At 37.6% G+C, this 12633-nt stretch overlaps 1 protein-coding gene across 1 annotated transcript in view; it reads left to right on the plus strand.

Annotated features, from left to right (window-relative positions):
* The window catches only part of LOC127420663 (adhesion G-protein coupled receptor V1-like), a 213783-nt gene that overhangs the window by 181322 nt on the left and 19828 nt on the right, over positions 1-12633 (plus strand). The window contains 2 exon segments of the mRNA XM_051663101.1: positions 5819-5940; positions 9244-9432. Of these exon segments, the coding sequence (XP_051519061.1) occupies positions 5819-5940; positions 9244-9432 (311 nt within the window).

A 12633-nucleotide genomic window follows, 5' to 3' on the forward strand; every position in this document is an offset into this window, starting at 1 on the left:
ACTTTTTGAAAGATGGCTTTTCAACAGTTGTGAAGGGCGACATCTCTTTGGCAACGAACCTACTTCGTCCATGCATTCTCTCCATCATGCGCTACCGATCAGGTATTTCCTTAATCACAGATGTATAGGCTACATATAAAGTGACCCTGCAAAGTTGCACTCACAACAAACTGCTCTGTGAAAATAAAGCGAACTGAACTCAAAGCACATCCTGAGCTGAGATGGTCTGAGGTCATTTGCAGCATTCTCACAGATGATACTAATCTTGCAAACATTTTTCAGAAGACTGAAACAAAGAAAGAGTGAGAACCCTTTACATACGTGTGTTCCACAAGACTGCACGCCTCCAAACAAACAGCGCATCAGACACGCACATAGACAGCTTTTCTGTCATCTGTTCTTAAAAATATAATAAAGTGTGTTTCTTCAAGTGCGTGTCTGTGTGTCTAACAGCATTGCTTGTGTCATTCCGAATCTGAGACGTCTTACAGTTACCCACCATGCACATTATATTCGCTATCTGCAATTAAACATCTTCTGTCAGTGCGCGTACTTTGCTGCCTGTGTAATTTGATACATTGGTAAATAACATCTGGCTTTTAATGCGTTATTTAGGTTCATTTATCATGGGTCGCAGACTCTTCATTAGGCAACTATTCTTTATTTAAGGCTATTCTATTTGTTAGGCTATTGTATTGATATTGGAATTTCCATTCATAATATTTCCCCCTTTTACCCGGTATAAAATTTCACACCAGTTTTGTTCTTGTACCTAGTAAAACCAGTAACACCAAACACTGTGGCAACCCTACTGTGCTGTGCTTAGACTCTCTACACATTTTTCGCTATTTTCCCATGTGTTTTCTGTGCAATCGCTCGCAGTGACTCACTTGTCATTATAAACATGTATGAAATGACAAAACTGACTGTGATTGGTCGCTTAACATGTCAGTTAGATGGCTTTTCCTGTCTAAATGGGCAGTTCTTTGCCAACTTGAAGCTGCTATAGAGTCCTGACCTTTTTCGTAGTCATATGGCTGATTAAGCGAGACTACATCATAACATGAACACTGTAAAGTGTTATCTCCGTCTCTTTAGTAACAGTGTCAGTAAAGTAAATAGCAACAGGAACATCACAAAAGTAAATCTAAGAGAAAGAGAAGGTAAAGAGAGACATTTGGAAGGAATGACAATGGCACTTTAGTGCTAACCTGCTGAGTAAACTTTGGCCTTGTGCCATGAGGAATTTGTGGCCTACTTTTCTTTGCCAAGTCTTTCATAACATTTTCCTGGTTCAACTGGCAAATCCTCCACTGGCACGCCCCAGAGACATTTCAGTCATGCATGTGCTTGTCTTTGCACTCAGTGGTGTTATCTGATCCATATTAACATCAAAGGACCCCCCCAACCAGTCATGTACCAGCCAAAAAAAAAGGTGTTATTTCTGTGCTTTAGCTCTGATGGTGAAATGCAATGGGACGGTGCTACAGCTGAAGGCACAGAACAGTATGTTCTCACAGTATGTCCCTAAAGGAAGCCCATTATTGGATTGGACTGATTCTCTTCACACATTTGCTGTTTGTTGTGTTTGCATGCCTATCAGCGATGGCGCTTGGAGAATTTGAGGATTTATTTGAAATCTCTCTCAAACTCGAGGGGAGTTTTCTTGGCTTAATTATATTAGGTGAATGCATGCACAAAAAAGACTACAGGTGCTTGCCTGATTGTTTGAAAAAAGACTACAGGTGCATGCCTGATTGTTTGCTGTCATCAGGGATGCAGTAAGCAGTCCGAGGGAAGTGCTGTGTCATGGAGGTTAAACTGATGAATATACTCTTGCTCTCTCTTTCTCCCTAGATGTTATTTCTCCACGTCTGGTGGAACATGTGATGTACTTTAATCATTTACTATAACAAATTCAGCTCATAAAGTGGTCTTCAACTTTTTTTTCAGTCAATGGACCCAAAGTTGATAGAGATGGAGCAGGGAGCCTATGTTGCATATGGTATAAAATTGATTGTTGCATATTAAGTGTAGCCTATAATCACATGCATTTAGCACCATATTAATGTACTGTATTTACATACTAACAAACTTATGATGCTTGCATTTCAAAGTCATTAAGATAATCATAATTGATTGATTTATTGATTGTAAAAAGTTTAGGGTGGATGTATGTGAGTAATTGATGACAGAGTTTTTTTTATTTGGGTAAATTGTCCCTTTAAAGGATATTGCAGTTTTGCTTAACTCCTATTTTATTTTTCACCAAAATTAGTTTGTAGTAAAACAATAATTGGCAGAGCACCAATTTGAAGACCCATGGGCTAATACATCTAATTGTCCAATCCAGTGCAGCAAAGAAAGATGTTAATATTCCAGTGCTGTTTGTTTGCTGAATTTCCAAGTCCTCTGTGTTAACAATCATGGGCAAATGGATGTAGGGAACGAGTTCCAAATCAAATAAAGGCAGAAAGTGCTTTTTCTTTTTAAAGGAGGATGCAGGAATTAGAGTGCCCTGCTGGACTCGTTCCCCTGTTCATGTAATGAAAGGGGAACATGATGGATGAGTCAGCCTGTTCTCAGTTCTGGAGCTGTACTTGTTTGTTCCCTCATTAAATGTTCAAATTAAAAAAGCAGGGTTCTTGGAGGTTGATGAGGTGAGTGGATGCAAATAAGGCCTGCTGAAAAGAAACAATGACAGGCTGCCTCTCCCTCACCGCTAATTATCAGCCACAGCTCTGCCTGGCTGTGTACTTTGAACATTACATAGACAACATAATCGCATCACTGGTGGGCAAAATGTGTTAGTATAGTTAAAGCTTATTCCATGCCCCCCCCCTTTACCCTACTAAAAGAGCACAGTTTAAGGTCTTTACATGACATGTTGGCTTACCATGCATAATAGGTGTAAAAACATGCATGTAAATGTGACTATAGATTATCTGGTCATAAGACAAAAAAATACTATTAGGGTATTTGGACACTTTTAACAACACTTAAAAATCTCTAAATGTCTTTGCAATATAAAAAAATATGAATTTTTTTCACACAAGGTTTCAAATTATAAAATATTAGATATATTGTTTATATAGGTGCATTAGATATTAACTGTAGTGGAACATATCAATAGTCAGGGTTGGGAGGGTTACTTTTGAAATGTATTCCACTACAGATTACAGAATACATGCTGTAAAATGTAATTTGTAACATATTTCGTTAGATTACTCAAGGTCAGTAACGTATTCTAAATACTTTGGATTACTTCTTCAGCACTGGTAGATTTTTTAACTTGTTTTGAATATAAAAACTCTGCCAGTACAGTAAGACAAAATACACACGTTAAAAATACATTCTCAGAAAAACCAAAATATCTTATGTTTTCCTGTAAAAATATCTAAAAATCCTTAAAACAAGATCAGTTTGATTTATCTTGTTTTAGAAACAACACTACAATACAAAAATTATTATCAAGAATACGATTTTTGCCCTAATATCAAAGGTCTTACTAGAAAAAAGAAATTATGATCTAACGTGAATTTTCTTGATAAAAAAATATGATTGTGCCTGGTAACATGTACATGTAAAATGGCTAGAAATAGCATTTTATCTTAGCGTAAAGCTGACAATTAACACAAGGTTTATTTCTATTTCTTCTGCTCCAAACTTACTTCAAACTTACTTCTCTGTCTGCTCGTATGAATGTAACACATCAAAAGAAAGTTTCACCACTGTTCAAATGCACTTTGGATTGCATAAATTATGTATAAATGTTTTCCATCTGAAAGGACTAAATATTAAATGAAACAAATGACAATAAAATGCAAAGTAATCTCTTCAGCAATCAAAATACTTTTTGAACGTAACTGTATTCTAATTACCAATGATTTAAATTGTAACTGTAGTGGAATACAGTTACTTATATTTTGTATTTTAAATACGTATTCCCGTTACATGTATTTCGTTACTCCCCAGCCCTGTCAGTAGTTAATGTGATGAACTACACCTGTATTTTCTCTGCTAGGACCCTGTGTTAACTTGAGGGGAACTGACTTCATACATCCACTAAAAATGACTTTGAGACCAGTAAGTTAAAATTAATTGCAAAATGGAATACTGCATTTAGGTTTGAGAAAATGTCTAGCATCATTTGTTTGATTTGTTTGTTATCTTATGTAAAGAAATTAATACATTTTAAGTGTGGCTGAACTAGCCAGAAGTGTTCAAATACTTTTTTGGGGGCCACTGTATGTTCATGTTGTCGTGATTTTGAGTAAACTATTGTTTTCAGAGGTTGCACACAGTGGTGTGGATTGCTAACAGTATGCCAATTTGGATATGAGATTATACATGGCAGATTATGAACTACCAAAGTGTATGTGTGTAAGTAAAGTGTGTATGCAACACGTGTTATTCTTCCCACATCCACAGTCTGAGTGTATGTTTCAGCAATTAAACCCTTAGTCAGTGTTATAGTAAAACAATCAGTCTGGTTAAAGTCTTTGTGTCGATATGCTTGAGAGACTCTTGGCACTGGGCATTGTTTGCCCCCATGTAGTACGCTCTTGTGCCAAGCACTTTTCACCTATGGCTAGCCTCGTTCATGGCAGCACAATCTCTGAACTTAAACCCGCTTAATTAGACAACTCATTTTAATCTCTCTCTTTTGTTTTTTCCTGTTTGTTTATTTTCACTGGCAGCACATCTTGGACTCTTCCCCAGAGTCAATAAACGTGCCCACATGACTCTTGTGCCAGAGCGAAAGCTGTTCAAAGGGTTCTAGCTGCATGTGAAAGACTTGTCTGAGCTATGGAAAAACTGAAGCAATGTTGTGTTCCAGGCCAGCTCACTCTATAACTGGAAACAGCACCCATGTCTGCTTAGCTCAGGGCTGGCACCAGTGTATAGCATATGTGCATATGAGATGAATATTCTAGAAATACTGTGGCCCCAAAATGTATTTGGACACTGAAGTCACACTTAAAAATGTCTGAATGTCATTTCATTTGATACAAAATAGCAAACCAAGTGGCGTCTGCAAACCAATGATACTAGATAGAATTCTGAGAACTAACTTCTCTTTTCTGAGCCATTTTTTTTCAATGACTTTTAATTTGGATGAATGAAGCCAGTTCCCCTTGATTTCACACAGGTATCTTAGCATAACCACAGGTGTAGGTCATATTAACCATGTTCCACTAACATTTGACAACCAGAAATATTTCGTAATGTGAAACCTTACAAACTTCTATTTGTGAAATGTTTTGCTTGAAAAGTGCGTTTGTGATATATATATTTTTAATAAGACTTGGTTTGATATGTTGTTATATATAATGCAGAAGCATTCAAACAAGTGTAGCTTAAGTGTTTTAATACCCTGGAATTGGTGGGATGGGGGGGGTGGTTCTGGTGCCCCCCTAGTTTTTGATGCCCTGTGCAGACTGTGTAATATGCGTATAGGGAGCGGCGGTACTGGGAACCCCTTCCTAAAATAAAAAGACTGCTATGTACTGTATATTTACATTTAAAGACCCATTTAATAAAAAAAAATATTAAAAGTGGTGTATATATATACATATATTATATGTATTATAAAGACAACATGTTTTGTTCAAAATTAAATTATTATCTTTTATATTGTTATTATACTCAAGTCAAAATAAATTATCAAAATATGATCTGGATAATAAAAATAATAATATTATTTTCAGAAATTTTCTGCGGACCCCCTAGCACACCCTTGCGGCGCCCTCACCCCTGTTTTAAAACCCCTGATCTACAGTATGTAACTGATATCATCTTGCTGTTTGTTCTTCAGAGGTGCCTATGATACTGTTCCTGTTTGCTCTGGTGACGCTGGTGTGTTTGTGGGTTGGACTGCATATGGCCTATAGATACTTTTGGATGTTGATCCTCCACATCATCTTCAACATCTTTCTGGTAAGAATGTATTTAGGTGACATGAAGTAACTGCTGGTTTCATAGCCAATTATCTTTTTTAAAAGATTAGTTCTTCTTTAGCCTACTGGGATACACCGTACCTTATACAATATAATATGTTTTTGTCACTACTTCATTACATGAATAAAATGCAAAACAGTAATGATAACATCATCTCCTGTTCAGTTTTGGAATCAGTCCATTGCTCTGAGACTTAACCCTTAAGATGTCCAAGGCCATTTCCATTTTATTTACTGGCATGGCTATTAGACTTTATTTTTATTTTATTTTATAAGACTGTTCAATCTTCTGTTTGTATTCACAAAACCACAATCTAATCTTATCTCTGATGTATTTTGCCAGTAAACTCAGTGTTGGAGTGCAAGTGATAATAGTGCAAAGTTTTGACCTGTTTTGAGTTTTGACCTCCAGAATTGCATTCAGTTAGACTCAGTGATGGACAGTTTAAGTGCATTAGGTAAGTTCTAGTCTACATTGAAGACTGATTGATAAAGGTAATCTTGACTTTAGGGCCCAGAGGGCTCCTCACATTTCTTGTGGAAGAGCTGCAAACACTCATCTTATCTCTGAGTACAGCTTTATCACTCTCATAATCACCTTGGTAATGTATCACTAAACACCTGTGAAATCTGCTAATGCTTTGCTGAGTCAATTCTACCTGCTCCGATTTTACAGCCCATTGCTTTCTAAAGGCTCTGGTTCTCTTACATAATATCATTGCCAATCCCAAAGATACCAGCCAGGCTTTTAAGAGGGTGGTGGACTGTGTTGAGTCATTGTCCGACGTCATTTTATGATGATGGGGGTTTGTTTATCTGTTGACTGAGGGGTCTTATGCCTAGAGCAGTGCTGGAAGGAGGTAACACTTTACCAACTAGACTGTGGTTTAATTCTATGTTTATGGGTTTATGATTCCAGATGGTTTTCTCTTTACAACTATGTTATCAGCACAAGTAGTGTCAGGCTCCATTTCTCCAGGGTTATGTAACAAAAGGGAGAAACATTTTCTAATAGGATAAAGTGTTACATATCAGGCTGATGGACCTGCACTCTTGAAAATTGTATGACTTTTGTGTTGCAGAATCAGGTATTTAATCATTACACGTCCCTCTGTGTTCTCTCATGTCTTGCGCTCTGAATGTGATATGTTACCATATGGTAGTATCTAATTTAACAGATTTTATTCAGGTCAGATATTGACAGAATCAGCCTGACTTCACAAGGTAAGAGTTATTTTAGAAATTGCGCTGTAACATCTCTGTGTAAACAAACTACAACGCTCTCATCATTTACGCACCATAATGCCATCCCAGATGTGTTTGCAACAAAGTAACTTAAAATATGTTTTTGTGAAATTCTCTTCACTGCACATTTCCCTCTAATCCAGCATAAGTTTCAGTCTGTCTGCAATAATCAAGCCCAGAGCGTCTGTTTTTTTCTGTGATGCTAATTTTCCAAGCTTGGCCTGTTTTCGTCTCAGTGGCTGTTGCAGTAGATGTAATTACAATGCAGTAATGTAATTTTAATGGATCTACTCTGCATGATCGGGAAGGCTGTAAACAGCTTCATATTAGCTTCAGTTGATTGATTTTTAGGATGTGAGACTGTGTTATAAAGAAAGAGAGAGTGGTGTCAAGGCATATACCCATCTCTTGATGCTCTTGAGCACATCATTAGGAATATTCCTGGGGTCATCCTGCAAAAATTGCAGCTGCAGTTATTTATCTTGCCAGATGCTATAGTCTCTTGCAGGTATATGACGTAGCATTGTTCTATTATGTGCTAATGGGGCAGCTTTGAAGAATCAATCACACTCACCAATTTACCAAAATTCAATTTACCCTCCACTTCCTGAATGGTCCAAAGCTCTTTAAATAGATCTTCTTTGCATTATGTTTTTTGTCATAATGACTGACGTTAGGGTGTGGAAAACACTAAACTTTTGACCAAAATGACTCGTTTGGCTAATATCAAAGATTGAAAAAAAAAAAGAAGAAAAAATCTTATTTTGTGGAGAGAATGAGCACTTTATAGTATTATCATGCTGCATGGATAAGAAAATGACTTCAGTCCCTTACAAAAAATGTACTGTGGCAGTTGATTTATACCATGGTTCAAAATAATTACCATATTCATATAACATGGTATTTAACTCAATGATTCATTAAAAAAAATGCCATGGTATTACCATGATACTTGTCTAAAAACCCTGGTATTACCCCAGTACTGTGCCCAATAAACATGAGAATGCCTTGGTTGGTGGAACATTATAAATTACATTACATTTATTATCGTTATAATTATATATAATTATTCCATAATATAAAGCAAGTTCTTTTATTCTAAAGTTCTTTACTTCAAATTTTACTAAATTACTACTAATATTATGGTTTCTGGAGCAATTTTCATGCAAATCAAATGGTAATGCATAATATTATTTCAGTGGAGTAAACTTGAGAGTGTTTTTGGGAGCTTGATGATAGCGGAAGGTCTCAAAACTGGGAGTATCGTCCCTTAAGTTCTCATGAGCTCACCACTTTTTCTCTCTTCTCTGTTTCACCTGCAGTCTGTCACCTACATATCCCATTTGTTATGAGATTTCTGGTGTTCATGAAATATTTGGCATCTCTGTGTGTACAGCAACTGTCAGTTGGGTGCTGATGTGCAAAAATCATTTACAGCAGGCCAGGAAGGGAATTATGTCATGCTGTTTCAAAATTTCATTTGGAATTTGTGACCTTTAGTTGGAGATTTTTGTTTTGTTGCAAAAACATTTGGAATGTCAAACAAATTGAGTGTTTAGATTGCTTCCTGAAATGTTGCACCTCAGAGTTTTTAATTCTGCATTTTCTGGATCTTTTCTATTGTGAAAAATTGGTAGATCCAGTCCTGGATGCTGATTGGTCAATATAGCATCCCAGTCATACTAAAATACACAATATAATAACAGTTATAATGTAAAACACCTGTTCATCTTACCACTGGGTAATGTATATCACTGTGCAACACTCACAAAGACCAACTGGTAAGTGCTTATTTTATAAAAGCAATAAGGCACTCAAGGTTGTGCTATATTGTTAATATAGGCATGATCACTAAGATTGTACTCTTAGCTCCATTTCACATATTTTTGTTAGGTATTGTAAGAATAGATTCACATTATAGCATGACCTATCGCACCTTAAGAAATCCCAGTTGTATAGGATCACATTAAGTACTTTGTGTAGGCCTGATGTGACAGCATATTCTGAACTCTTCTGACGTGTGATTCGTCTTTTTCAGGGTCTGTACGTGTTTTCCGTATACTTCATCATGCATAATCAGCTTTTCTGGTCAGCTAAGGCAACCTACACTGTGGAGATGAATGGTCACAGCAGCCCAGACTCCATGTATCAGGGTGGTGGAGCTGCTTCAGTTGGGGGAGGAGAAATCAGCAAGTCTACACAAAACCTCATCAGTGCCATGGAAGAGGTGTGTCTGTTACTCAGAATTTTGAGAAATGATTATCAGAAATAGTTGCAATATTGCAATACACTGTCAATGCCACTTTGTAAGGCAGCAGCATCTGATCAGTATTGAAAACCATACAGTATTTTATACCACACATGTACTTCTACTTGAGGACAAAGTAAGACTGTCAATCGATTAAAATGTTTTTTTTTTTAATCAGATTAATTACATACTCTAATATGGTGATTAGTTTATCAAATAGATTGCTTTAATGTCAATATTTTTCTAAGTCAAGCCACTAAATGAATATCATTTAATACATTATTGTGGCAGATAAGTAAATTATTGAATAGACATTACAAAAAGTGGCTTTACAAATGAATAGCCTACATATATATTGTTTTTTTTTTTTTTTTTCATATCATAGAACATAAGCCTATCACTGACCTACAGTCACAGCAATCCATTTTGCAATTGAGATGAAAGTGGTTTCTTAAGTTTGAAACTCCAGTAATATCTATCCATCCATCTACATATATATATATATATATACACATACATACATACATACATACATACAGTACTGTGCAAACGTTTTAGGCACTTGTGAAAAATGTTGCATAGTGAGGATGTCTTCAAAAGTAATGACATAAATAGTTTTCATTCATCACTTAATGTCATACAATGTCCAGTAAACATAAAAAGATAAATCAATATTCGGTGTGACCACCTTTGCCTTTAAAACAGCGCCAATTCTCCTAGGTACACCTGGACACAGTTTTTCTTGGTTGTTGGCAGATAGGATGTTCCAAGCTTCTTGGAGAATTCACCACAGTTCTTCTATCTATTTAGGCTGTCTCAATTGCTTCTGTCTCTGTATGTAATCTCAGAATGACACGATGTTCAGTGGGGGGCTTTGTGGGGGCCATGACATCTGTTGCTGGGCTCCCTGTTCTTCTATTCTAATCTTTTCTATTTGCAAATGTAATGTTTGGGAGTCTAACATTTATATTTCCTATTGACACACTAAAGCTGAAGATATGAATAACCATCTTAAGACAAATGCTTTTGTGAAACATCTTATGTGCCTAAGAATTTTGCACAGTACTGTGTGTATATATATATATATATATATATATATATATATATATATATATATATATATATATATATATATATATATATATATATATATATATATATATATATATATATAGCTCTGGAAAAAATTAAGAGACCACTGCAAAATTTTCAGTTTCTCTGGTTTGACTATTTACAGGTATGTCTTTGAGTAAAAAAAAAAAAAAAACATTTTTGTTTTATTCTATAAAGTACTGAAAAAATTTCTTCCAAATTCCAAATAAAAATATTGTCATTTAGAGCATTTATTTGCAGAAAATGACAACTGGTCAAAATAACAAAAAAGATGCTGTGTTTTCAGACCTCGAATAATGCAAAGAAAACAAGTTCATATTCATTTTTAAACTACACAATACTAATGTTTTAATTTACAAAGAGTTCAGAAATCAATATTTGGTGGAATAACCTTGATTTTCGATCACAGCTTTCATGTGTCTTGGCATGATCTCAAGATGGCGCCGAGTATGGCTGCTGCATTGCAAGCTCCGACACAACATAGTAGTGTTTTGTTTGCTTTGTTCACAATTCTTATGTTTTTTGTCTTGGATGTTGTCTGCCTTAATGTCTACGATAGACAAACACTTTTGGACATTGGTTCAGCAATTTCACACCGTAAACCGGACTTCACATTCCTCAATGCCGACCCACTGTTTACAATCATGCAAGCGGAGCCCTTTGTCTGGGCAGCACGGCCGCGGAAACGCAAAAGGAAAAGGGGAAACAGAGCCGGCGTTCTCATCAGAGTAAGACGCCGCGCAAATCAACCCCCGCTACCCAGTATTCTACTGGCAAATGTTCAGTCTCTGGATAACGAGCTCTGCGAGCTGAATGCGTGGATCTCTTTCCAACGAGATACAAGGGACTGCTGCATTATCTGCCTTACGGAAACTTGGATGTCTGCGGAGATTCCAGACTCAGCCATTGAACCCGCGGGGTTCTCCGTGCACCGAGTGGACAGAGCAAAAGACCTCTCAGGTAAAAGCAGAGGAGGTGGTGTATGTTTTATGATCAACAAATCCTGGTGTGATCAGAGGAACGTACATTCTATCAAGTCTTTCTGCTCTCCTGATCTGGAATTTCTTATGCTTCTGTGTCGACCATTCTGGCTACCGAGGGAATTCACAGCGGTCATTATCACAGCTGTATACATCCCCCCACAAGCCGACACAGACCGGGCACTCAAGGAACTGTATGGGAGTATAAGTGAGCAGGAAACCGCGCACCCTGAGGCCACGTTCATTGTGACCGGGGACTTTAATAAAGCCAGTTTAAAATCAGTCGCACCAAAATACCACCAGCACATTAGTTTCAACACACGAGGGGACCAGGTTTTGGACCATTGCTACTCTCCCTTCCGGGATGGCTACAAATCCCTCCCCCGCCCACCATTTGGCAAATCGGACCACTCTTCCATTCTGCTTCTGCCCGCTTACAGGCAGAAATTGAAACAGGAAGCACCCACCCTCAAAACGATTCAGTGCTGGTCGGACCAATCAGATTCTACGCTACAAGACTGTTTTGATCACACGGACTGGGAGATGTTCCGGTCCACCTCTGATGATGACATCGAGCTTTACGCTGATAGCGTAATGTGTTTCATCAGAACGTGCGTAGAGGACGTGGTTCTGACCAGAACAATACGGATCTATCCGAATCAGAAACCTTGGATTAATAGCGATTTTCGCGCGGCACTTAATGTGCGGACCTCCGCTTTTAATTCCGGGAACGCATCAGAACCGCAAAACGCCAGTACAGGAGCAAGAATGAAGGACAGTTTAACACCACCAACTCTAGAAGCATGTGGCAGGGAATTAACATCATCACGGACTTTAAAGGGAATAAAAACTCTGCCATGAACACCGCTGCCTCTCTCCCGGATGAGCTAAATACTTTTTATGCTCGTTTCGAGGGAAATGACACCTCCCTCGCGGAGAGAGCTCTCGTGGCTGAAGCTACAGAGGTTAGTTCACTCTGTCTCTGTAGCGGATGTAACCCGATCCTTCCGACGGGTGAATATCCGCAAAGCCACGGGCCCAGACGGCATTCCGGGCCGCGTCATCAGAGCGTGCGCGAACCAGCTGG

The sequence above is a fragment of the Myxocyprinus asiaticus genome, chromosome 3, assembly GCF_019703515.2.
Source record: "Myxocyprinus asiaticus isolate MX2 ecotype Aquarium Trade chromosome 3, UBuf_Myxa_2, whole genome shotgun sequence".
NCBI classification, from domain to species: Eukaryota; Metazoa; Chordata; class Actinopteri; order Cypriniformes; family Catostomidae; genus Myxocyprinus; species Myxocyprinus asiaticus.